This window comes from Triticum aestivum, chromosome 3B, assembly GCF_018294505.1.
Source record: "Triticum aestivum cultivar Chinese Spring chromosome 3B, IWGSC CS RefSeq v2.1, whole genome shotgun sequence".
NCBI lineage: Eukaryota > Viridiplantae > Streptophyta > Magnoliopsida > Poales > Poaceae > Triticum > Triticum aestivum.
Window position 1 is genome coordinate 842,601,311 of NC_057801.1, and position 26,893 is coordinate 842,628,203.

Consider the following 26,893-nt stretch of genomic DNA (forward strand, 5'->3'; position numbering starts at 1 on the left):
TGCTTCACGCTAGTTCTCAGTATGCTTCACGATGCAGGCTTGCTGAATTTCTGCACTGACATCGTTGATTGGAATGAAGAGCTTATTCTTCAGTTCTACGCCACTTTAAACATCACAGGCAACGCTGCTGACGTCAACTCTTGGGTGTTGGACTGGATGACTGAAAACACTCACTACAAGGCACCAGCCTCTGAATAGCTTCATGCCTTGCCAATCAGTCCTCCACCAGAAGGCGCACGCTGTCTGTATGATGAACCTGAACTTACAGATCATTATATGCAAGTGCTCATGAAGCCACTGAAGCCTGGACAAGCTCAAAGGACCAAATTCCTCGTGAAGGATTTGCTGTATGTGCCCAGAACCATTTATCGCATTCTGACGAAGACTATCAACCCAATCAAAGGACATGATTCTTCAGATGAAGAAATTGTGGGGATGATGAAGAATATGCTCTTCAACATCATGCATGGCATTCCTATCAATTACCATGATTTCTTCATGAGGACTCTTGCAAATGTTGCACTTTCATCATTTGAGCTGAAGCCTTACGCACCATGGATCATGAGATTCCTCAGATCAAGGTCTTCACTCAACTATAAGGCTGACAATCTTAACCATGGCAGCTACTTGCCCCCAATTGAAGTCCTCAAGCGGACTATTTCCTCATCTGATGAGAAGGGCAAGTCACCTGCTGTGATCGATGGAGGCATTCGTCCATTGGATGGACAGTTCCGCAAAGCTGCATCCTACTCCACCAATGATGACTCTGCCACACATGATTCTGTTGCCAATGCTCCAATGTCAAGTCCTCAAGCTACTGCTCCATGTGTGATGACTGACCGTGAACTGCTCATAAGTCTTCACCAGAAGGTCGATCGAAATCACAAATGGGTTAAGCGTCAGTTTGGCTCTATTCTTCACAACATGACCTCTACACATAATGCAGTGAAGAAAAACCACTACTACCTCCATGAAGTGTTTGATCGCACCTGGGCTATTATGTCACATCTCTATGGTGAAGAAGATCTGAAGAAAATGGGCTTCAAGGAAGACTTTGACTGGTCGGCACCTCCACCGAAGAAATACAAGAAGGTCAAGGTTCCTTCCTTGGTGGCCAGCTCCTATTCTTCATCACGCGCCACAGACGAGAATGAAGATTTGGACGACACTGCAGCAGGCCCTACAATGACTCAAGACCCTGACAACGCTGGCGCTCCTCCATCTTCATCATGAAATTCTTCAGGGGCGTTAGTCCTCAGTTTCAACCCTTTTGGTCATTCGATGACAAAGGGGGAGAAATTTGAGTTAGTCTTCAAGCGGGTCTATATATGGGCATTTTTTTGCTAAGTTACAACTCTCGTTCTTCTGATGACTTTGTTGGATCGAGTTGTAATCTTAAACTCTATGGTGGCTTGATACTTTTGCTGTGTTTTTCTGCATGCTTATTCCTCATTAATGTTAATGCACGCATGCTGAATTACATCAGTCACCATATTTCATCATGCATTTCAAATTCCTCATATTATATGTCAAATGCGTGTATGAATTACAAGATATAGGGGGAGATCTCCATGATTATACTCTTCAAGTGTGCATTGCTTCAAAAGCAAATTCCTCACAATGCACATCTTCAGGGGGAGTTCTTCTATATCTTGAAATCAAATTCCTCAATATCAGTATTTACACTTCACATTATTATCCCCGTTGAAAACTTAACCTATATTGTCAACAATCACCAAAAAGGGGGAGATTGTAAGTGCATCTAGTGTCCCTTAGTGATTTTGGTGTATTGAAGACTTATAGGTTAAGGGACTGATGCATTTGTGAGTGTACACATGTCTATAAGTCTATGAGGAGTTTAATATTTATAGAGAGAGTCGACCCCTAAAAATGAAGTTCTTCGACTGAAGACTTTGTAATTCTGAAGACTTTCTGAAGACTTTGAAAGTGAAGAAATTGGTGTGACCTTGAAGACTTGGTATTCATTCGAGGAACATGAAGCGCGAAGATTTTTGTTTTCATAGTTTCATTTTCTCTTTCTTGAGTCATAGGAAACACCGTACTGTTAAAGGGGGTCGAGGATATACTAAGGAAAAATTTCCATGTGATGCTCAACTCAAAATCCTACACCTACCAATCCTTTCGAGTGAAGCCATTGGAAATCTCGCACATTTTAGTCATATTTTTCAGTGACAGAGACGAAGTTCTTCTGGTCTCTGAGGAATTTGTTCTAACTGAAGAGTTAGGAATTCGCTAGTGCGGATTGCCTACCAAGTGAGGAACATGATAGCCCAGAGGAATTCGAACCTAAAATATTCCGACCGTTGTTGTGCTACGCGCCAGCTGTCCCAAAATATCTACCCACCTAACAGTCATATCAGACAAGGGCATTTATGTCTTATCATGTCGGGCTGCTTCCTAGGCTATAAATAGCCGCCCCCTACAACCACTAGTTGGTTGGCTGCTCCGAGAGAAAATGACACTTGTCATTTGAGAGCAACCCATCCTCCGAGGACTTTGAGTGAAAATCATCAAGTGAGGAAATCCCAAACCCAAACCTACAAAACCCCAAGTGATTGAGCATCACTGAAGAGATTGATCCTGCGTGGATCCGACGCTTGTTTCCTTTGAAGACTGTGCTTCTTCCAGACGGTTAGGCGTCAAGGTCTAGAGCATCCAAGAGGAATTGTGGATTGCCGAGTGACCAAGTTTGTGAAGGTTCGGAAGTCACCTGAAGACATACCACGAGTGATTGGGCGAGGTCTGTGTGACTTTAGCTCAAGGAGAATACGGTGAGGACTGTGTGTCCGGGACTGGGTGTCCTCGAGTTTAAATACTCAGCCGCTCCAACCAGATGTACAACTGAGACAGCAGTTGGAACTGGTCTACCAAATCATTGTCTTCACCGAGCTTACTGGTTCTATTTCCTCAACTCTTTCATTTCCTCATATTGATTGTTGTGTGCTTGTTCATATCTGTTTGAAGACATTCACTGAAGACTTTCTCAATTTCCTCAGCTCTATTTCTTCAGTCTGTCCATCTTCATCTCTTGTTATCCTGTGTTTACGTGTTTTGTACTCTTTGCTTGTCTTCATTTCATCATGATGACTATGCTTGTGTTCTGTTATGTTCCTTTCTGAGTACTTATTCCGCTGCAAGTAGTTCTTCATTTAGGAATTTCCTCAGCAGCAAATTCCTCAGTGAAGAATTCATAAAAATCGCCTATTCACCCCCCCTCTGGTCGATATAACGCACTTTCAATCACTCGCTAGGTACCTAATAAAGATCGAGTACTACAGAAGAATCTAGGGCACTGATGTCTACTACACAACCTTCTTCTTGTAGACGTTGTTGGGCCTGCAAGTGCACAGGTTTGTAGGACAGTAGCAAATTTCCCTCAAGTGGATGACCTAAGGTTTATCAATCCGTAGGAGGCGTAGGATGAAGATGGTATCTCTCAAACAACCCTTCAACCAAATAACAAAGAGTCTCTTGTGTCCCCAACACACCCAATACAATGGTAAATTGTATAGGTGCACTAGTTCAGCGAAGAGATGGTGATACAAGTGCAAAATAGATAGTAGATATAGGTTTTTGTAATCTGAAATAATAAAAACAATAAAGTAACAAGTGGTAAAAGTGAGCGTAAACGGTATTGCAATGATAGGAAACAAGGCCTAGGGTTCATACTTTCACTAGTGCAAGTTCTCTCAACAATAATAACATAGATAGATAATATAACAATCCCTCAACATGCAACAAAGAGTCACTCCAAAGACACTAATAGCGGAGAACGAACGAAGAGATTATGGTAGGGTACGAAACCACCTCAAAGTTATTCTTTCGGATCAATATATTCAAGAGTTCGTACTAGAATAACTCCTTAAGACACAAATCAACCAAAACCCTAATGTCACCTAGATACTCCATTGTCACCTCAAGTATCCGTGGGCATGATTATACGATATGCATCACACAATCTCAAATTCATCTATTCAACCAACACAAAGTACTTCAAAGAGTGCCCCAAAGTTTCTACCGGAGAGTCAAGAATGTGTGCCAACCCCTATGCATAGGTTCATGGGCGGAACCCGCAAGTTGGTCACCAAAACATACATCAAGAGACACATGATATCCCATTGTCACCACAGATAAGCACGACAAGACATACATCAAGTGTTCTCATAAAAGACTCAATCCGATAAGATAACTTGAAAGGGGAAACTCAATTCATCACAAGAGAGTAGAGGGGGAGAAACATCATAAGATCCAACTACAATAGCAAAGCTCGGGATACATCAAGATCGTGCCATAGAGGGAACACGAGAGAGAACACGAGAGAGAGAGAGAGAGAGAGAGATCAAACACATAGCTACTGGTACATATCCTCAGCCCCGAGGGTGAACTACTCTCTCCTCGTCATGGAGAGCGCCGGGATGATGAAGATGGACACCGGTGAAGGACCCCCCTCCGGCAGGGTGCCGGGAAGGGCTCCCGAGAGGCTGTTGGTGGCTATAGAGGCTTGCGGCGGCGGAACTACCGATCTATCTTCTTCGTGGATGTTTTTAGGGTACGTGGGACTATATAGGCAAAAGAAGTCGGTCGGGAGGTGCTCGAGGGGTCCACGAGACAGGGGGCTGTGCCCTGTGGGGGGGGCGCCCCCTATCTCCTGGGCTCCTCGAGGATCTTCTGACTTGATCTCCAAGCCTCCAGGATGATATTCTTCCAAAAAATCACGATGCCGAAGGTTTCATTCCGTTTGGACTCCGTTTGATATTCCTTTTCTTCGAAATACTGAAACAGGCAATAAAACAACAATATGGGCTGGGCCTCCAGTTAATAGGTTAGTCCCAAAAGTAATATAAAATGTATAATAAAGCCCGTAATCATCAAAAAGGGGTAATATAATAGCATGGAACAATCAAAAATTATAGATACGTTGGAGACGTATCAAGCGCCACTCGCGGTTCCTGGGGCGCGGGCGGTGAACACCCAAAGAGAAGGAACCATCACAAGATCATATCTCCGGTCATTTGCCCAAAGAACCTGCCAAGTAGTGGAGAACCTGACGTCGTCCATAGCAGCCATGTAGCGATGGACGTGCTTGTCTTCCTCCCTGACACGGCGACGCACCACCTCCGGCGGGGCCGGCTGCCTCTGCACCAAATGTGGCCCATGCGAACGCCACCAAAGGAGATCAGGGTCGATGACGGGACCCGAGGCCGGGTTCCTCACCAAGCGGCGCGCCCCTCCAGGTAGCACCTCCCAGTGCCAGCCCGGCGGAGCCCAGTCCCAGACATTGGTCCTCTGAAGCATGACGTCGTGGCGAACGGCTCGACGGCGAGGATGCGGGCCGGGCATATCGTCGAGAACATATACTATATATGCCCGCAAAAAGTAACATTTTTTAAATGATTGGATTGTGATAACTAAAATTCTATATGCAAATTCTAACAATTTGACATTAATTAATCTAATTCATCTAACTAAAACTAATTCTAAAATTTCTAACATTTCCATATATATAACTAACATTTCTATAACATTTCTAATATCTCTATAACTAAAAAACAGAAAAATTGCTAACATTTCTATAACTAAAAAGCAGAAAAATTTATAACATTTCTATATAACTAACATTTCTATAACGAGGACGATGGAGACGGGGCGGCGACGACGGGGATGGGGTCGGGCCGGGCGGGACGACGGGACGACGGGGCGCGACGGGGCGGGGCGCGGCGACGGGGACGGGGGCGGCGACGGGGGCGGCGACGAGGGGCGGCGACGGCGAGGGGGGCGGCGACGAGGGGCGGCGGCGACGGGGCAGAGGAGAAAGAAGCCGAGGGAGAGATGAAAAACTGAAATTTTTCATAAGTGTTCTATATATACAAGGCACCTTTAGTACCGGTTGGAGCCACCAACCGGTACTAAAGGTCTGTTTTGGCCAGGCCAAGCGGCGGGAAGCACCCCCCCTTTAGTACCGGGTGGTGGCTTCAATCGGTAATAAAGACCCCCCCCTTTAGTACCGGTTGGTTCCACGACCCGGTACTAAAGGTGTGCGCTGGCGCAGGTTCGTGTGGCAAGTTTAGTCCCACCTCGCTAGCCGAGAGGCATCCGCACTTGTTTATAAGCCCCAGTGCGGTAGTTCTCTCGAGCTTCTCTCCAAAGCAGGCCTACTGGGCCTACCTGTTCTGTGCTGTCCTGTGGGCCTACTGGGCCTTTGCGGGCCTGCATCCTGGCCCAACAAAACATTGTGTTTCTAGTCGTATGCAGCCACTCAGGCCCATTAGGTGGGCTTTTTTATTTCTTAATTTTTTTTTCTTTAATTTTTTTTGCTTTATTTATTTTTGTTTTATTTATTTTTGAGTTGTTTTTTTGTTGTATATAGAGTTTCTTTGTGAATATTTTTCCTTTAGGTTAGTGTCGGTAGTTTTCAAATTTTAATAGTTTAAATTTTGAATTATTTGAAATTTGTGTGAATCACTAGTTTGTGAATAACTTAACTTTGAAAATAGATTTTTCAGTGATTCTTTTTTCATATGTTTAATATTATTAGTGTGTTTTGTCATTATAGAGTTTCTTATGTTTAACTTAACTTTAAATTTTGTTTGCACATAAAATTTCTTCGCGTTTCAAATGCCAAAATACATAACTACCCTAACTATTACAGAGATTCCCTCTTGGGTGTGAAACACAGAAGAAAGTGATGATAGTGAAGCCGATCACATCCCAGATCTTTGGGTATGAAACTTTTTCTTCGCGTGTGTCCCTTTGCACCGTAGCCATGGAAAATCTTCATCATTTAACTGGATGCTCTGGTCAATATTCACTGTGAATGGAGCAATTTCATCAAACTTTCCATAATCTTCTGACAAGTCTGTCTTGTCATTCACTCCCACAATGTTTTTTTTCCTGAAAGAACTATGTGGCGCTTTGGCTCGTCGTATGATCCATTCGCTTCCTTATCTTTTCTTTTTCTCTGCCTGGTAGACATGTCTTTCACATAAAAAACCTGCGTCACATCATTGGCTAGGACGAATGGTTCGTCTGCATACGCAAGATTGTTGAGATCCACTGTTGTCATTCCGTACTGCGGGTCTTCCGTTACCCCGCCTCGTGTCATATTGACCCATTTCCACCGAAACAAAGGGACCTTCAAACCACCTCCATAGTTAAGTTCCCATATGTCCTCTATGTAACCATAATGTGTTTCCGTTCCCGTGTTGGTTGTTGCATCAAAGCGGACACCACTATTTTGGTTGGAGCTCTTCTTATGTTGGGCGATCGTGTAAAATGTATTCCCATTTATCTGGTACCCTTTGAAAGTCATTATATTCGAAGATGGTAACTGGGACAACGAGTACATGTCATCTTCAATATCGCCATCATGCATGGCACGTTTCTGCAACCAACCGGCGAAAGTCCTCGTTTGTTCACGTGTAATCCAGTCGTCAGACTTCTCCGGGTGTTTGGAGTGTAGAAAATTCTTGTGTTCCTCCATATACGAAGCCACCAAGGCGGAATTCTGTAGAACTGTGTAGTGTGCTTCACTGAGAGAATGCCCGTCCATACATATTATTTGATCCCCTCCTAGCGTGCCTTTTCCATACAGTTTGCCCTTATGCCGCGATTCAGGAACACCAATCGGCTTAAGGTCAGGAATAAAGTCAATACAAAACTCAATGACCTCCTCATTTTCATGGCCCTTCGCAATGCTTCCCTCTGGCCTACCACGGTTACGAACATATTTCTTCAAGACTCCCATGAACCTCTCAAAGGGGAACATATTGTGTAGAAATACAGGACCCAAAACATTAATCTCTTCGCAAAGGTGAACTAGGACGTGTGTCATGATGTTGAAGAAGGATGGTGGGAACACCAACTCAAACCTGACAAGACATTGCACCAAATCATTTTGTAACCTTGGTATGATTTCTGGATCGATTACCTTCTGAGAGATTGCATTGAGGAATGCACATAGCTTCACAATGGCTAATCGAACGTTTTCTGGTAGAAGCCCCCTCAATGCAACCGGAAGCAGTTGCGTCATAATCACGTGGCAGTCATGAGACTTTAGGTTCTGGAACTTTTTCTCTGCCATATGTATTATTCCCTTTATATTCGACGAGAAGCCAGACGGTACCTTCATGCTGAGCATGGATTCAAAGAAGATTTCCTTCTCTTCTTTGGTAAGAGCGTAGCTGGCCTGACCTTGATGTATGTCGTCTTTTCCGTGCATACGTTGCTGGTCCTTCCGCTCCTCTGGTGTATCTTTTGTCTTCCCATACACGCCCAAGAAGCCAAGCAGGGTCACGCAAAGATTCTTCATCACGTGCATCATGTCGATTGCAGAGCGGACCTCTAGGTCTTTCCAATAGGGCAGGTCTTCGCAACTAAGGTAACAATTGATCAAACAGCATAATGATACCAAGCCACACTATCAATGGCATATTTTCTAATCTTTCTAATCTTCAACCGCATTTTCTCCATCTTGATCTTGTGATCATCGACGACATCGGCAACATGCAACTCCAATTCCATCTTCTCCCCCTCAATTCTTTTCAATTTTTTTTTCAAATACTCGTTTTCTCTTTCAACTAAATTTAACCTCTTGACAATAGGGTCGGTTGGAATTTCCGGTTCACATACCTCCTAGATAAAAATATCTATGTCAACTTGATGGGCATAATTTGTCATAAGCACGAAATGCAACAACTGGTTTTAAAAGAGAATATACCACATCCGAATCATAACAAGGACGAGGGCCGACGGGGACGGATATCAAAACCATGGCCCTATGTATAACAAACAACGTACGGGTAAGATAATTATACGAGTAACTATATATCCAAATCACACAAACATCAATTTGATAATGTAAAACATTCATGAACAAGAGCCTCACCACAAGGTGGTGCCGGAGACGGGACGGTGCGGGCGATTGGCGGTGGTTACGACGGAGATTTAGAAGGCACTAAGTAAACCACACCTACATATGCAAACTAAGTGTTATTTTTGACCTCAAATTGCATATAAATCAAATGCTAGCACATATAATTCCTCCCAAATTACTAAACTCACAAATGAATCACTATACAAAGCATTGCAAGAGCTAATCTAGCAATGAGAGATGAAAGGACAAAGTTGCTAACCTTTGTGATCATTTGAATGGATGGGGGCCTTCAAATCTTGACAAATTTTGGGCCAAAATTGTGATGATCTCGAGGAAGAGAGGGGAAGAACAAAGGAAGTGAGGGGAAAGGGGAAGAACAGAGGAGCTCGGGTGGACGAAGGGTATATGTACGACGACCTTTAGTACCGGTTCGTGCCACGAGCCGGTACTAAAGGTGCTTGAGGGGCCCCAGACTGACAACATCCTGCCACCACTCTCTTTAGTACCGGTTCGTGGCACAACCCAGTGCTAAAGGTTCGCCACGAACCGGTACTAATGACAGCGGCCAGCTAGCCATTGGAACCGGCACTAATGTACACATTAGTGCCGGCTCAAAAACAAACCGGCACTAATGGATCTCAGGTTTGACCCTTTTTCTACTAGTGTCCATTCGCTGCTCACATATGGTCTGGGTTGTCGGATAGCCTAGAAATATAGAGAGTAATGAACAACCGATAAGACTAATATTATAGACCTTCTCCTCAATCCTACCATCTATTACTTGACTTTTGCTCTAATACATGAAATAATATGTTGTAATTTTGTGAGTTCTGACCTATATTTTCTGGAAAGTTTTAGCCTTGTCGCAATTGATGTTGCATGTCATTCACCATTTCACCCTTATATTTGATATTAATGTGTTGATTGCATTTCTAATGAGGGTTTCTCTCCAGTTGGTGTTTGAATAGGAGGTTGCACTTCCCTTTTATGTCATAGCTCATATTACAACACACATATTTCCTTTTGAGTTTTATGTGAAAATCCTTTTGAGCCGATACACCAAATATGAAGTTACATAACTCAAACGAAAGTACAAAACTAGAAAATTATTATAAAAATACAAATGAATGCCATTAAAATTTTAAACAATAAATGTTATCAAGGATTGCTATATCTACCTGTCACAAGAGAGGCAGGAGTAGGATGTTCTAGAAGATGTGTTTTGCTGCAGTAATTTCTAAATGGTAAATTGTATGGTTTCAAGTGCCTAAATCCATATTATGTAATAGTTTGACAGCCAATTGCATGTTGCAATGAAGTTTCTGGTTGTAACATCTTGGAACATTTGCTTAAAGGTGAGCGAAATCCTTCATGTGTTGTTTTTAATTAATGGATAATAGCAATGCACATGCTCTCGTGAGACGATCGATCTTAAGAATTAAAAAAAGGCATTCAAGTGTTATTATCATTTGTAATGCATTGTATAATAAAGAGTTCAATGTTTTGTACCACCTTCTTTATTTTATGCATCAGGTGTATAGGTTCGAATTACATTTTTTTATCGAAGTACATTGCAAGCGAATTAGATTCCATTTATTTTTTTCATTTGTTATTGTTATCTTTCTATCTATATAAATTTGGCATGCAACTAGTACAAAATTTTAAAAGCCCATTGCAACGCACGGGCAGTCTAGTAGTATTAATTTGTATCAGAATCGCTAATGCTCGCTAATTTGTACCATTCGACACCCTGGCAGAACGGTCCATCGAAATCCATCGGGACCATGCTCTTAGGGTCCTCCGCCCTGCGCGCCTCGAAGACAGTTCCCACCTGTAACGATTGATCATGCAGCGCCTACGGCACCATCCCAAACAGCATCGTATTATAAAATGACTATGAGTAATGTACATATCGTGAGACAAGGAGATATAAGAGTCATTACCGATGATGCGCCAACTTCTACTAGGTCATCGCACTCCAACCAAGACTCCAACTCCAACACCGCTCCACATACTTGTTCGAGATTTTCAATGCTCACATCGTGCAATTTGAAAGATATGGTCTGATGGCAGCTTGATTCTATAAAAGTACAGATAAATAATGGCATGTCAACTGGAGCTGCTTACAACTACACAGAATTTTGGAACACTAGATATGCACACATAATACTCCCTCCGTCCCAAAATAAGTGACTCAAAAGTGACTCAACTTTGTAAGTTGAGTCACTTTTGAGTCACTTATTTTGGGACGGAGGGAGTACAAAATAAGGTGCAACTGGTTTGAGGCCGTTTATGTATATTTTATAGTTGCCAACCCGCCGATGCAGATGCAAGTACACCTCACATTGGAAGGATTAACTTAGGGACGTAAATGGGTTCCGTTTAATCCCACTTATGGTTTAACAGTTCAATAAAGTTTCTTTTCGGGGAAAATGAACTATCGAGCTAGCTAAAGCTAACAAAGCAGGACTTGCGGGCGCCATTTATTTGGCATTTACATCCCTAGATTTACTGATCACCTGGAACGGAATATGGTCAGGTCGTCTAAAAATTCAAGCTAAAGAGAAAGAGACGGACAAGAAACTCTCGTGGCCAGTCGATTCCTTGATTTTGGCAAATGTTTTAAATTTCAAATGCTAAAAACCCACAATGAGAACAACATGTTTGTAGTAGTTCCAAATAGTAAAGGGTTTAATAGTTTCAAACAAACATACTTTATGAAAAGTTGCAATACATTAACTTGAGGTCTGCAGAAATTACCCAGTCTATTATTTACTCTTTCACAGAAGTGTATATTAGCATTTTGTTAAATATCTTACTTCATGCTTACTACTTTATGAAAAAAAATCATATAAAGACTACAAAAATTTAAGTTTGCCATGGTAATTTTCAAGTGAAGTTCCTTGATTCGTGGTAACTGATGAATTATAGGGTTCGTAGGCTGGAGATTTTATGTAATTAATTACTGGTAGGAAACGCATCCGCAATCGCAGGAGCAAGGAATTGTTTTGACAAAATTCCGAAATTTTGATCATTTCTAGGGCGACCGAAATATTTGCATTTCGTTTGAAATATTTTGTTATTTTTTAATGTTTGTATATAGAGTGATGGAATCCATTTTGTACACATCAAACTTTGCAAAACGCAGTGGCAGGTTGTTACGTTCTCACCTTGTAGGTTTAAATTTTTCTCTACTGTTGAAAAAATTCAAAAAAGTGGACGTTGGCGAGAGTCGAACTTGTTTTCGCAGGTTAGACCTGCACCACTGAGATACATGTGTTGGCGAGAGTCGAACCTGGTTTCACAGGTTAGACCTGCATCACTGAGATACATGTGTTTCCATGTACAAGGGCTGCTAACAGAAATATATTCCTGTGCTTAAATTTAATTTTATTCAAATTTAATTAAATTTTTTGTTTATTTGTCCATACAGATTTTGAAATTTACGAAATTTCATAGGTTTCGAGGGTCATCAAAATTTTTCTTGCTACCAAAATTCAAAACCTTGCGCAGGAGTGGGCGGGGAAAGCCCTGGAGCAGCGGTTTCAGGCATAGTGGCAGTGTCGCTGTGCTCGCGGCGGAAGTGCTTCTTGATGGCAACGAGGCCGCCGAGGGCGTGAGAGGGGTCGTGGTGCAGGCAGCTCGGTTCCGGGCACACGAACACACGCTTCCGCGCCGCCTTGCCGGCCTTCAGCTTCCATGGCAAGTTGTGGCTCTGCCGGTGCAGCTGCAGTTGCTGGTCGCTCTGGAACCCCTTGCTGCAGATCTCACACACGTACATGTCCAACAGCAGCGTCTGCAGCGACAGCGAAACCACCTCGGGGTCCTGGTCTGCCCATCGACGCATGCACCATCAATGTTAGTAGTAATACATTTCCACCATTCCCGCATCATATACACACTGCTTTACACACACTACATACAAAAAATCTTGGCCTACTAGCTAGCTGGAATATAGTGCAACTGGATGCAATGGTGTGTGTAGCTGTGTCGATTGGTTACCTAGTATCCTGTCTGGCCAGGGCTTCCTCTTTGTTGCGTCAGAGGTGGTGGCGGTCTGCAATGTCAACCCGAACGGTGGCTCTGCCATCTCCTCGCCAGTTCCAGTTACTAAAGGGTTGAAGAGTTTCACAGAAACACACTTCATGAAAAGTTGCAATACATTGACTTGAATACTAGTGGTCTACAGAGATTACCCCTGTCGATTATTTACTCTTTCTCACTAGTTGTTAAACATCTTACTTCTTGGTCTAAATTTTTACTTATGAAAAAAGGTCATATAAGGACTGCAATTTTTGAAGTAGAAAATTTTGGGGTGAAATATCATATGAAATTGCATGAGAAGTCATGTTCGAACAACTAGATTAATGAAAAAAATGTACCTTCCCCTTGGCGAACTCTCACGAGAAATGCGTTAGTTATTCCTTCTTGAACACTCTCTTCTCTTACATTTCTAATTTCAATACCCATCACAAACTTTCCCGATCTGGCATGGAAGGAGGAAGTCCGGAAATTGATATTATCAAGGTCTGCCTCTCCACATGTCAGGGCCAAGACACGATGACCTCCCAAGGCTGGTGCAATTGACATTACAGATTGTGGATGCACTAAGCAGGCACTGAACTCCTCTGATGTCCAATATTCGTGACCTTCAGCACTGAAATCACCATGAAGTAGTACGACCTCCACAGAAACTGAAGACAGTGGGCCAGATGTGACTACCCGATTGTTCTCATCATACAAAGCTACCTTTAAAAGATTTCCATCCTCTGATTTGATATTTTCCCGTGTGTAGTAGTCATCGCACACCTTATTGACAAATCGCAATTGATATTTGGTATTCCTTTTCTTCTTAACTAGTGGCCTGGAAATGTTAGGCACATGAATTACAGATTGTAAGATGGTTGTCATGATTGACCACCGGCCAATGTGATCCTGTCAATATCCAACAGAAGTAATGAAAACTTCTTATAAAAAAAGAGAGAAAGCCTTGGATTAGTGAACCCACCCATGAACTGAATCATATGGCTCAATGGGCCAAACGAGAACGCCTCTCCTCTGAGGAGTTTGTGTGGCTTGACTTGTAACACTGGTAATCATCTTCAAAACAGAATCGCCTGATGAAATACTTGCCAGTAACTTATGGGCTTTATCCATGAGACTTGTACTGGGGAAACTCTGTCTGTAGAACCTTGACTGTGTGCTATACAGCGGCATGAACTGATCAAGAAAGTTCCAGTGCTCCTTGTGCTCCACATGAGTGGTATCCCATTGAAGTAGTACTTGATTACATGTAAATGATGCATCTACATCTACAGAACAGTTACACAAGATAGACACAGTTTAGCTTGGCACAAGCCCTTTCATTTACTACAGTTTGGTTCTAACTAGACTCTCTGCAAATGTGCTTCATCATTTATCCTATAACACGTGAATTTTGGAGAACATATTGAAACAAAAAAAAAATACTGAGAATCAGCACAATGCGTATAGATATTTAACATACTTCAAACTGGGACTTCGTAATTCAGAATTTGAGGTGTCTGTGTGTGTTTTAGTTTTGTGATGTCATGATTAGCTCGTGATATCGTATTTGTAATTGATATATTCTTGGTATTAATATATTACCCTTTTATCAAAAGATCCCACCTATCAATTTTATTGGTGCAACAGTTCAGTAATTGAGCCATTGACACGCACAACAGTTTTTCAAACAAAGACACAACAAAATAGTGAACTAATTAACCTCTTCTTTCCCCTAAAAAACTCTTCTTTTATTTGTTTTGCCATTTTTCTTGCCCCTGCATTTATGTACCACGTGCCCCTATTACTCCCTCTCTGTTGAAACAGAGTTGGGCGAGGGGAAAAAAGATTACTGGCATGAATGTCCAACATGTTAGAGGACTTCACTCAGGAGTCGGGAATCAATGAGTGGTATCTTACAAAAATAAAAGGTAATTGCGACAATGAATATGTAAGGCCGGGGGGAAAGCTAGAGTAAAGTATAGGTAAACTTATTCATGTGCAAATTAAGAAACATAAACAAACTCACAAACATATTGTTGTTATGATGAACTGCATTAATTGTTTTGTACTCGGCAAGCAGATAAGTCCAAAATTACGAAGGTAACACATGCATATGCTATCAGATTGACTATTTAAGATGAAAACAAGCAGTATTTGCCTGTAATTTTAACTTACAATACTCTTCAACTGGTAGCTGTACATTTGAATGATTTAGATCTTCAATAAATACCTCCCCTCCAGGGATGGGATTCCACTGAACAAAATAAACAAAAGATGACATAAGAGAAACAATCTGCTATGTTATAAAGTAAACCAATTATGAAATTCATTAACACGTCAAAATTTTCTATGGGTTATTGCTCCCTGAGTAGTTTCTTTTGATACAATCATTCTAATACCCACGACAGACGAAACTGCTAATAAACACTTAGACAAATGGTAGTGTGGCCAAACAAACCCAAAGTTCAAAACCATTTCATGTGTTTGGTAACACCATAACATACTGTAGCAAAGTTTGGGCGCAATGGTCTGTTGCCCCTAATTAAGGATCACACAGCCTTTATATATAAGGAAAGGATGGTATAATAGACTGGTGGTAATACATATTGTTGTTAAACTACAAACCCTGAGCCTTATTGTACAGAATAGTAACTCAATGCATATCACAGTTACCTGGCCATCTAACAACCCATACCCTGAAAGGTTTGGAAATGCAACCTGAGAACTTGCATTAGGTAAACTGGTGCACTGGTCTTGTCGACATGCAGGAAAAGGTGGATAATATCCTGAAGGTGAATATGAAGTATTATAATCTGCAATTATTCGTTCATTTGGTTGTAGAGGTTTCAAGCACTAACTGTTACCTGCTACCTGCAATGGATTCGGCTTGGTAGGTGGTGGCGGGCTACGCCCTTGGTCTGTTGGCGAGCCAAAAACCAGTCACATTCATTTACTTTGTGGGGGGGAGGGGGGGGGACCAGAGAAAATAATAGCCATTTACCGTGTTGCAATGGGTGGGTGCGGGTTGGCTGCCACAAGATTGGCGTTGGAATTTGTTGAGAAGATTGTTGACTATTGCCGTTTAGGGCTTGCCCTGAATGTCAAAAGAAACCATTGGCAGTTTGGCACATGAACTAATATAAACAAGATAAAGTAAGACCGAGGCAGAAGGCTTCACCATTTCCCTCAACCATCAGTCGCACGGTAGCTGGTGGATAACTCAGTTGATTATCCTCTGCAGTACCATCAGTTGGAAATTCTGAATGTTTTCCACGGTCTGGGAAGTTTTGAGGCAATAAAACTAAATAAAATGGAAATTACATTACAAAAAATGGTTCTTAGGCATGAGGATATAATATATACATATCACATATAGAAAGAAGATAAAAAATAGCGGAGGCTTATCATCCTCAGTCATTAATTTTACTTGTTTGATGGTAATGGAGGCTTCAAGTGTTGAAATATGAGATGGGCCTAGAGCCCATATGACAATTTCAGATTTAATCTCTAAGGGCCCATGTAGGTGGCATGACAAGGTTGTGGGAAGTTTGGTCCCACCATGCTAGTGGAAGGAGAGTTGGAGTGGTTTATAAGGGATTCTCTCCCTCATGCTATTGGAGCTTGAGAAGAAAAGAAGCCCTCGCGCACTCCTCCTCCTCCGCTCGCCTCGTCACGACGAGCCGCGCCGCGCCGCGGGATTGAGCCGAGCCGAGCTCACTCCTATGCGCTTCTTTTTGCCGGTCAGGAACGGAGAGTCTTTGACTACTGACTTGGACGTGGGTTCAACCCATGTCTCTCTACGCGCGGCCGCACATATATATGTGGGGCGCTGCTAACCCTAGCCGCCGCGAAAAACAGAACGCATCTCCCCCTCCGCCTCCATGCCCACATTGTTCCCCTGTTGCTGTTGCCGCCGACGACTCCATCCCGTTCACCGCGTACACGGTTGACGGGAGAGCAGGCCTCCGAAACCCTGCCTCTCCGGATCCTGTACAAGAGAGGGGCGATTAGGTTTTTGGGTAGCGACTACGCGACTGCTCGCTTCTGTTCATCTACGTCCGCATCACCTTCGTCATCACCATGTCGACCGACCCCGACCGTGCCGCCGCTGAGAAGGCCGCCGAGGATGCCGCGGCTGCTGCCACCGTCACCGCCGCTGCGTGGCCGATTGGAGGGTATACATCGCTTATCACTCTCGTGTTTCTTTCTGTTGTAGCAGTACTAGCGATATGCGTAGATGTTTCTACTATGTGCTTAGTACTTGCTCTGTTAGATCGTAATCAGTGTGTTATCAATGCTGTCCATGTCATGCTCATGATCTATTCATGGATTAATTTAATCAAAAAACTGCCTATTTATTCATCATCAAGCACTAACTTGTTACCTGCTTTCTGCTCATCTGGACTAACTCTTTTTGAAAAGAAAAAATGGCCTTGGCCTGTTAGTGAGCCGGAAAGCAGTCATGTTTATATAAATCATAAGCTTCAGGGGGGTGGTGGGGGGATAAATATTAATTTCTAACCTTTACCATCTTGTGTTGCGTGGGTGCTAGTTGGCTGTACCAAGTTTCGCGTTGGAACTAGAGGAGAAGGGTTTTTACCCGTTTTGTTTGGTGCTGGCTCTGAAACGAAAACAATTTTCTCTTGAACCAGTGTAAATAAGATAAAGGAAGACAAATGACAGATGGTTTCACCATTCCCTCAATCAGAGCTGTAATCAGTTTCAAGACAAAAAGGTAAAAGGAAGTTATGGTTCAAGCATGCTCCTATTTATGAGAGTGGATTAGATAACATATCGCATCATGTTTTAATACTGAGATTAAATTAACTGATTGAATATTCAAATAAATGACCATTACTTTTTGTCTTGCCTTCCTGCACTTTGAAAGGATTTGATACTCCTTCAAGAACTCTTGTTTCTGTAGGCACTGTGATCCTTACTCCAAGCTTAACTTCCCTTTGCTGTGAATTATCCATAATAATGGCACCTTCATGATCACAACTCCCAGCAATCAGATTAAATGTACCGTTTTTCACTAGACTTGTCAATGTCGTTGTTCTTCTTGGTTTCATTATGCTTTCCTCGAACTCCTCTTTAGACCATAAATCTCGCTTTTCATCAAACCCTCCTTCAATGACAACTATCTCAACTCTTACTGAAGCAAGACGGTGGTTAGACGCAATTGGATTGCCACCATCGTACATGACAACTTTTATGTGACCTCCACCATCCTCAGTCTCTATAGTTCCCTTTTTGTAAATTGTTCTGCTCACGCTATTTTCAATGACTAGTCGAAATCTTGTTGATTGGCTTAGTTGTGATCTGCACCAACATATAACAGAAGATACATTAAATTCTGAAAGAGGAGCAACGGCGAACTGTTCGCAATCTTATGTTATAAGCCATATAAGAAAAACCTTGGTTATAAAGTTGCAGATCATCTTGTGAACTACATTTTCTCTGTATATGTAAGTAGATAAGTGTAGTAAAGTAGCTTAGATCCATCTTTTGGCAACGCTTGTTATTTAGATGCCTATTTCACTTCTGAAGCATCATGCTTAATAAAGTTAGTGGTAGCGGCACTTTATACTACGTCATAAGATAATTAGATTGAAGAAGCCCCTAAAATGAGATAATTGATTTAGACAAAATATGAATACAAACAAAAAAAACTGGTTCAAAATTTCAAATTATACTTTGTTGTCTAGATATTCAGTATACTAGACCCTAGATTCTACAGTATGAACAATTATTGAATTTCCATGAATTGCAGAACTAAACTTAATATAATTATATAATTTGATTGAAAAAGTATGACGTAAGAAAGTACAAATTCTAGGTGCCCATTAAGATTGTTTATATCACCCACGATCACGAAATACCGATGCCCTCCTCCCTCTCACGACTCCCTCCTCCCTCTCGCGACCCCGTCGCGCCGCCACCCAGGGCGACGCCAGGGGGACCAACTCCTCACGTCGCCAGCCTTCACGCGAGGCAGATCTCTGCCGCCGCTGCCGCTGGCACTGGCCGCGGTGGTGGCGGCGCCCGATGCCTAAAGGGCTAGGGCAGGAGGGAAGCGACGGATCTCCCATCAGGCGGCTGGGGCGCCTCGTCCAGGTCTTCGCGTGGCAGCCACGACGGCGTCCTGGCTGTGCGGCGGCAGCCGGCAAACCCAGGGATGGCGAGGTCCTCCGGTGGAAGTCTCCGCTATGCGATGGGCGGCAGCGGTGGCCGTGGATCTGGCGTCCCGGGCAGATCCGCCATGGTTCGGCTATGGCCGGCTAGCGGCGTGTGATGGGGCTGGGGTGGGGCGGCCGGAGGTCCTCAACCGGCTTTCCGACGGTACCATACGTCTTCATGGCGAGGTTTCGCACGGTTCCAGCCAGCCGCGAGATCAGGACGACGTGGCTTTCGGTGAAAATCGCGCCTGACTGCGGTCTTGGCGGACGATTACGGCTTCTCAGACGTCGTTCCTTTCTCGAGGCATCGTCGTTGCAGGTCACGCCAACCTAATCGGGAAGTTTCGGGGAAAACCCTAGATCTGGTTATACCGGATCAGACGATGACGGCGCCTTCGGTGTCGTTCTCCCTTCTGGGGCCTCATTTTGGAGCAAGTGCTGGTTGGAGGGGACAAGAGGAGGAGTGGTGATTTATCTTGCCCATTGATGACGGCGGATCTCGGCGGCGTGGCATAGTTGAGACTCGGTGCCCGATGCGCGGAGATGGACTCGCGCAGGAGGGTGACACTGTCTGGCGTCGTGGTGGCGTCGGCGGTAGCTAGATCGGGCAAGGTAGATGCAGCAGTACAGTTCTGAAGATGGATTGGTGGCAGGTGGTTGCGGCGGCCTCATACCTGGCAGGCGTCCTGGTTGAGTAGCACGCCGGACTGGTGGGTGCCCATACCCGGCAGGCGTCCTGGTTGGGACCTCCGATCTTAGATGTTAGGTTTGGCTACGAGGTCTCTGTTTGGTATTAGGCTCAGACTATTAGCGCTGCTTCATCAACTGGATAGGAGTAGCGACAGATGTTGGTTAGACGGTGGCTTTAGTCTTATTTTTGTATGACTTTGTAAGGTTTTGTGTTAATAATTAATAAAATGGCAGTATGTATTGTCCAGATGCACAGGCCGGGGGTCTTCCTCCTTTTCTAAAAAAAGCATACAAATTTAAAGCATCGAAAGCACTATAATGTCAACATGTATGGTATGTAGCATACTATGAAGTTTCCACATATTTGAGCACCTTAACTCGGTAAATCTTGATTTGTAAATAGATACTGTTGGTGGGCGTGTGGAGGTGTGTCTCCGGCGGATCTATCTTTGATGGATTTGCTCGGATCTCGTCGTTGTTCGTCTACGTTCGTGTGTCTTCGGATTGGATCTTTCCGATCTACGTTATTCTTCATCTGCGGCGGTTGCTGTTCTGGTGCGCTGGTCCTACGAGGCCTTAGCATGACGACTTCCCGACTGTCTACTACAACAAGTTGTGCCCAACTCCGGCGATGGAGGGGTGATGACGGCGGCGCGCCTTCGGCTCGCTTCAGTGCTTGTAGTCGTCGCTAGGTGGTCTATGGATCTGGTTGTAATTTCTATTATTTCTGGTATTCGTTGTACTGCCATGTTTGAAGATGAATAGATTGGAGATTTTCTCGCAAAAAAAAAATAGATATGTCTTTGCTGGAGAAACTTCAGTGCAACTTATATTCTTCATTTTGAAATGGATCCAATGTTCCAACTGTATAAATAGGGCCCATTTACCATCCACACTAAGCTTGGATGCCATCTGACACCCATCATGATGATTGTGGCCAATATAATAAAACCCACGTTTCTGGCACCTATGATGACAGCGCCTAATGTAATAAAATCAACATTTCAAGAACATGAGCTACCTAGAACGGTGGAAATCCTGAGTAATAAATAGTCACTTTTCCAAAAGAGTAATTATTTAATTAAAAAAATCTCAATTCCTAGTATCCTGGTCTAGTCATAGATAAGGAAACTCCTCACCTCTGAGATGGAGATGCCTTGTAATGATTTACTTCAGCACACTCTTCTTTCCGCATCTCCTGGATTTGTATTTCAAGCTCTTCTTGATTTTTCTTGAGTTTTGTGAGGTCTTCCTTGAGTACTCTGAGATCTTCCTCGTGATTGTTCTTGTCTTTTTTCCTCTTTTCCTTCAGCATTTTAAATTTTCTCTTGAATCTTTCCTCTGTGCTCAATTTAACCTATCAAAAGATGGCATAGTTTATAATCAAACATTATAAAGAAAGTGAGTATAGTTCAGTGTAATTTGAGCCCGGAACATAATACTCACCCTTTAGATATTCAGATTCCTAATTTCATCAACACTTCCGCTTCAGTACAACCCCTCTAAACACATCAACTGAGGAAATCCCTTCATACCCTTCATAATAAATGGTAGGTCTTTCTTAAACATACGTCACCCGCGCTCTGAAAATAGAGACGGCCTAGGGGGAGTCCGCCATGGGCCAGCCCAGTAGTGAGTGTGTACTGTGGCTCGGGATCGAAAATCTAGGCATTCAAAGAAGCACCTCCAGCTGTCATGAGCACATTGATAGCCACTAGAACAGGGCAGCTTTGGTTATGTATGTAGCGCGGTTTCTTATCAAATAGAATTGACATATTGTAGCAGATCATACCGACACTGTACAACCAGGCCGGACACTATACAAACCGACCGAGGGTGTATTGTAGCTAATGTGTTTTTCAATTTTTGAAATGTTTTTTGAAAACACTAACATTTTCAAAAATATGAAATATTTTAAAAAAATTGGAAACGCAAACATATTTTCAAATATGCGAACCTTTTATGAAAAATAAAAACAACTAATTGATTTTGTGAACTTTTTTACATTTACGAACATTTTTTCAAATGTTAATATTTTTCTCAAAGTGCGACATATTTTCGAGAAGACGAACAATTTTTCAAAATTGCAAACATTTTCATGGAAACGTGAACAATTTTTCAAATTTGCAAACATATTCTTGGAAACATTTCAAATTTGTTTAAAATACTAAAAAAATAATCTTGTTTCTAATATTATTTACAATTTTAAAAAATATTATGGAATTCATAAAATGTTCCCATTTTGAAATTTTGTTCACAAATTTAGGAAATGTTTTTGTTTCCCAAATCGTTGATAAATTTCAAAAGAAAAGTACATGGTTTGCAATTTTTCTTCAAAATTTTCATCAATTGTTGGGATTTTGTTAACAATTTTGAAAAAAAGTGTTCAAGTTTGTAAAATTTTCATACATAATTTAAAATTCCAAAACTATTGACAAATTCCAAGAAATGGTTAGGACATAAGAAAAGGTTCATGTTGATTGATAATGACGGAAATTGCAAATAATAGAAGCATTCAATTTAGGAAAAACTACATGCTCACGGATGAGCCCGTCTGACTTAGGTGCGTTTGGTTGCAAGGGTGGCCGCGGATGGGTTGGAATCGTCCAAAAAATAGACATGTTTGGTTATATAGCACTTGAATGGTTCATGTCAAGAAAGGAGAATATGGCTCGAAGAAGCTGAACCGTTCCACCCAACAAAATCGGTCGAATCAAATGGCCACCCTTTGCATGGATGACCATGTGAGCATGACTGGTCGTCCCGTCCTAAATAATTAGCTCATCTCTTATATTCAGCCAAACACATGAATTGAATGGTCCAATCCCAAAAAAATTGGACGGTCCCAACCCATTCATACCACACCTTGAACCAAACGCATCCTTAGTGTGGCACACTTCTCTCAAGTGGTGTTTTTTGGACTATGGATAAGTGACCTCAACTTCTTGCAGCAGCCTGGCACGGGCATATGAGATATCCATGCTAGGTTTGAACGACTTTCGACACCGTTTGCACCTTGCGACACGTCCGGCCATTTATCGACCCTTTTCACTAAGAGAACTTTAGAAATTGTAAAACTCGTCAAAAATCCAAACAACTTGGCATGATGCCTTGAATTCGTCACAGAAAGTGGTGGAAATTCTTTAGGGTCATTTGACGATGTCGAGAAACAATGTGCTTTCAAATGAACCATTCTGGCCTTACCTGATCACGATCCGTTGAACATGGTCTATTTTTAGACATCCTTGAGATGACCCCAACTTTTGCAAGGTGGGAATTCCCATGGTAGGCATCTATGGCTGATTTGAACAACTTTCATAGTGTATGCAAGTTGCAACATGTCCGACCATTTATCGGCCTTTTTTAAACAAGAAAACTCTAGAAAATGCAAAATTGTCAGAAATTGAAACAACTTGGCATGAAAAAATATTGGGGCCATTTCAGGGTTGTCGAGAAACAACTTGCACTTAGACAGAGCCTTCTAGCTGCGCGAGCACTATGATATCAGAACTTACTTTATTATTCCATTTTCACTGGTTGATCACTAGGGTTGATGCCCTACCCGAACAACCTTTGTCGAACATGGTTTAGTTTTGGAAATTCTTCGAGTGACCTAACTTTTGCCAGCAGGTTGGCATGCTTATGATAGGCATCCATGTCAGATTTGAATGAATTCGACACCATATGCATGTTACGCCCGACCATTTATCGGTCATTTTTCACCGAGAAAACTAAAAAAATGCAAGAATTGTTGAAAACTCAAGAAACTTGTCATGGTGCCTTGCATTGGTCATATAAGCTCATGGAAAAATATTGCGGTCATTTAATGATGCCGAAAAACATACTCACATACAGACCCTTCTCGCTTACCCGAATACAGTCCGTTGAACATGATTTTTTAGACATGCATCAAATGACCCAAATTTTTGCCAGCAGGTGGCATGCCCATAATAGGCATCCATGCCATGTTTGAATGATTTCCAACACATTATGCAAGTTGCGTCACGTCCAACCATTTTTCACCGAGAAAACTCCAGAAAATGCAAGAATTGTCAAAAACTCAAACAACTTGGCATGTTGCCTTGAGTTGGTCATATAAGCTCATGTACAAATTTAGGATCATTTGACGATGCATAAAAATGTGCTCTCATATGAAACCTTCTGGTGTACCCGAACACTCTCCGTTGCACATGGTTTATTTTTAGACATGCATGAAATGAACCCAACTTTTGCCAGCAGTGGGAATGCCCATGGTAGGCATCCATGCCAGGTTTGAGCGATTTCAAACACCATGTGCAGGTTGTGTCCCGTCGGGCCATTTGCCGACCATTTTTTCATTGAGAAAACTGTAGAAAATGCAAAAAATGTCAAAAACTCAAACAATTTGGTATGGTGCCTTGAATTGGTCATATAAGCTCATGGAAACAATTTAGGATCATTTGACGATGCCGAAAAAATGTGCTCTCATACGGACCCTTCTGGCGGGTTAGGGTTATCTTTGGAAAGAATCTATTGTATCAGCAGATACGAGAATCGGTCGTGCATATTATCATATAGAGATGTGAATCAAGATGCATCTGGATGAGAGTTTGGCTTTCTTTTGGCAAAAGCTGGATTGTTTTCAGCAAACTAGCAATCTGTGGAGATGGCTGATTTGTCCCACCTTGATTGATAGCGATATAGCCACTCTCATTTCAATGCGGCACATTGATACCATCATTCCAATCTTCGGACCCTTCTGGCCTACTCGAACACCCTTTGTTGAACCTAGTCTATTTTTAGACATGCATAAAATGACCCCAACTTTTGCCAGCAGTGAGCATGCCCATGGTATGCATCCATGCCAGGTTGAGTGATTTCTGACACTATATGTAGGTTGCATCACATCTGGCCATTTATCGGTCATTTTTCACCGAGAAAACTCCAAAATAATGCAAAAAAATTCAAAAACTCAAACAACTTAGCATGGTGCCTTGAATTGGTAGTACAAGACAATATAAAAGTTGGGGACATTTGACGGATGTCGAGAAACAACGTGAAACTGATTCTTTTGGCCTAACCAGACACCGAACGTTGATTTTGGGACATTCCTGAAATGGCGACAACTTTTGTCAGCAGGTGGACATGTCCATGGTAGGCATCCATGCTAGGTTTGAACGATTGCCAACACCGTGAGCGTCAAACCGTCGTTGCATTGCTGAAGCGGAGCGAGCATCCGACACGACATGTGAAGGCCCACTTCGAGCGAGCTACCGGTTTTGGGAACCTTCTAGCAGGTTCCCAGAGTTTATTTTACTGTTTACTTTTTCTTTTACAGCATTTTCCAGTTTTTCTTTATTTTTTATTTTTGGCTTATTTCTCCCTTTTCATTTATTTTTTAACCTTTTCTGTTTCATTTTTGTTTTCCATAAATTCAAAATTTTGATAAAAAAATTTAGAATGTTCAAAAAAATGTTTGAAGTTCCAAATTCTGTTCATGTTTTCAAAAAATGTTCACGCTTTCCAAATTTATTCTCGTTTAGAAAAAGTTTGGAATTCCAAATTCCAATAAAATTTCGAAATTCCAATTTTATTTATTTTCCAAAAGTTCTTCATGTTTAAAAAAAGTTCACTGTGTTGAAGAAAAATGTTCACCATACATTGAAAAAAAAACCTTTGTTGTGTAGTAAAAATGTTCATCATGTATAGAAATTTTGTTCAGCGTGCATTTGAGAAAAGTTCATCAAATATTTTAAAAATTGTTCAGTCTGTATTTGAATAATGTTCACCGTATACTAGTAAATTGTTCATTGTGTATTTTAAATTCACTTTTTAAAAAATTGTTCAGCTTTCAAAAAAATTCACAGTTTTAAAAAAACTATATATTTTTTTAGAATATTATTCACATTTAGCAAAAGTATATTCGAATTTTTTTTACAATTTTCAAACATTTTTTTGCATTTTCAAGAAATTTGTTCACATCTTTTTCCAAGAAATATTGGAAAAGTAAATAACCCGGATCTGCTCCATTAATTAGTATTTTAACGTCCTCAGTCACTAGGTCGGCTAGCTAGCATAGCTTGCATGCATGGCAAGGTTTGGAGTTCGACTCCGGTCACATGGCAAGGTTTGGCTTATTTCTCCCTTTTCACTATTATGTATACGACCCACCATACATGTATGAAAGTGCGCTTAATTTGTTAAAGGTTTATATTGCCCTTTATATGTTTATTAAGTGAGGAGGGTTGTATCGAAACAGGAACCCTTTCATCAACTGTACTAACAAGAGCCCAAAGTAGCAAGAGCCTCCACACATTTTTTTTTGGTAGGAAAAATAAAATAAAAAGAAACACAGTTTTCCGGTGAATCAGGAGATGAGAAGATTACATGCATGACGTCTTTCAATTCGATAACCGCGCGAATGATATCTGCAAGCCCCTCCCGAGGCGGCATCCCATCATTTGGCCTGCTCTTCTCCCTTATGAATAAGAGGAAATTTCAGAGTAGAGAGCAGAGCGAAACATCAAAAGGGAGTGAGGAGAAATAACTGACTAACCCGTTCTGGCAGTGGCAAGACCGCTTGGCATGGGAGGAGCTCGAGTCGTCCCTCCCTGGATCCTGCCTCCTCTTCTTCCCCATGGAGACCTCCCCTCCCAAGACCAAGCTGTTCTTTCTTCGGCTGATTTGTGTGAAAGGTTCCTCGCCTGCTCTGTTCGGGGATGGGCGGTCGTGGGAGCCGCCCTCCTTTTTAACCAACAGGTCACAGGCAGCCAACTTTGCCCACTACATGCGGGCTCCATACGCGGCTACCCAGCTAATCGTGTCGCAGCAATTCGACGGTCATGCCGCGTCCAGGAAGTTCCCTGGAACTTCCTTGGAACTCATCATGCTGTCCAGCGTCCGCTTCATATTCGTTGGAACGGAAGTGCACACTTTTTTAGTCACATGGTAGAGCTAGAGCATCTCCACCAAATTAGAGAAAGAAAGAAGAGAGAGATGGGCAGCTGACCGCTGGGAGAGGAGAGGGTAGTGGGTTAGGTTTATGCTTTTTTTAATCGATTTAGGTTTATGCTTTTGAGTGTTTTTTTAGACAAGCTTTTGAGTGTGTGTGGTGTACGGCAATGGG

The 26,893-nt window shown here is 42.2% G+C and overlaps 1 protein-coding gene across 3 annotated transcripts; it reads right to left on the reverse strand.

Moving 5' to 3' along the window:
- Positions 1–12,115: 12,115 nt before the first annotated feature.
- On the reverse strand, positions 12,116–26,523 carry LOC123072856 (uncharacterized). 3 transcript variants are annotated; one of them, XM_044496520.1, is made up of 14 exons: positions 26,324–26,523; positions 26,155–26,245; positions 20,928–21,145; positions 17,778–18,241; positions 17,442–17,540; positions 16,098–16,196; positions 15,921–16,013; positions 15,784–15,837; positions 15,593–15,705; positions 15,095–15,173; positions 13,902–14,205; positions 13,276–13,757; positions 12,896–13,003; positions 12,116–12,724 (listed from the first exon to the last, which is right to left on the reverse strand). In XM_044496520.1, exons 1-14 carry the CDS (start codon positions 26,404–26,406, stop codon positions 12,381–12,383), a joined length of 2,631 nt encoding a protein of 876 aa, XP_044352455.1. In that variant the 5' UTR covers positions 26,407–26,523; the 3' UTR covers positions 12,116–12,380. The 3 variants fall into 3 exon arrangements, with proteins under 3 accessions (XP_044352455.1, XP_044352457.1, XP_044352456.1); XM_044496522.1 differs by having other exon boundaries at positions 21,235–26,245; positions 26,324–26,477; XM_044496521.1 differs by lacking the exon at positions 17,442–17,540.
- Between the last annotated feature and the right edge of the window lie 370 nt (positions 26,524–26,893).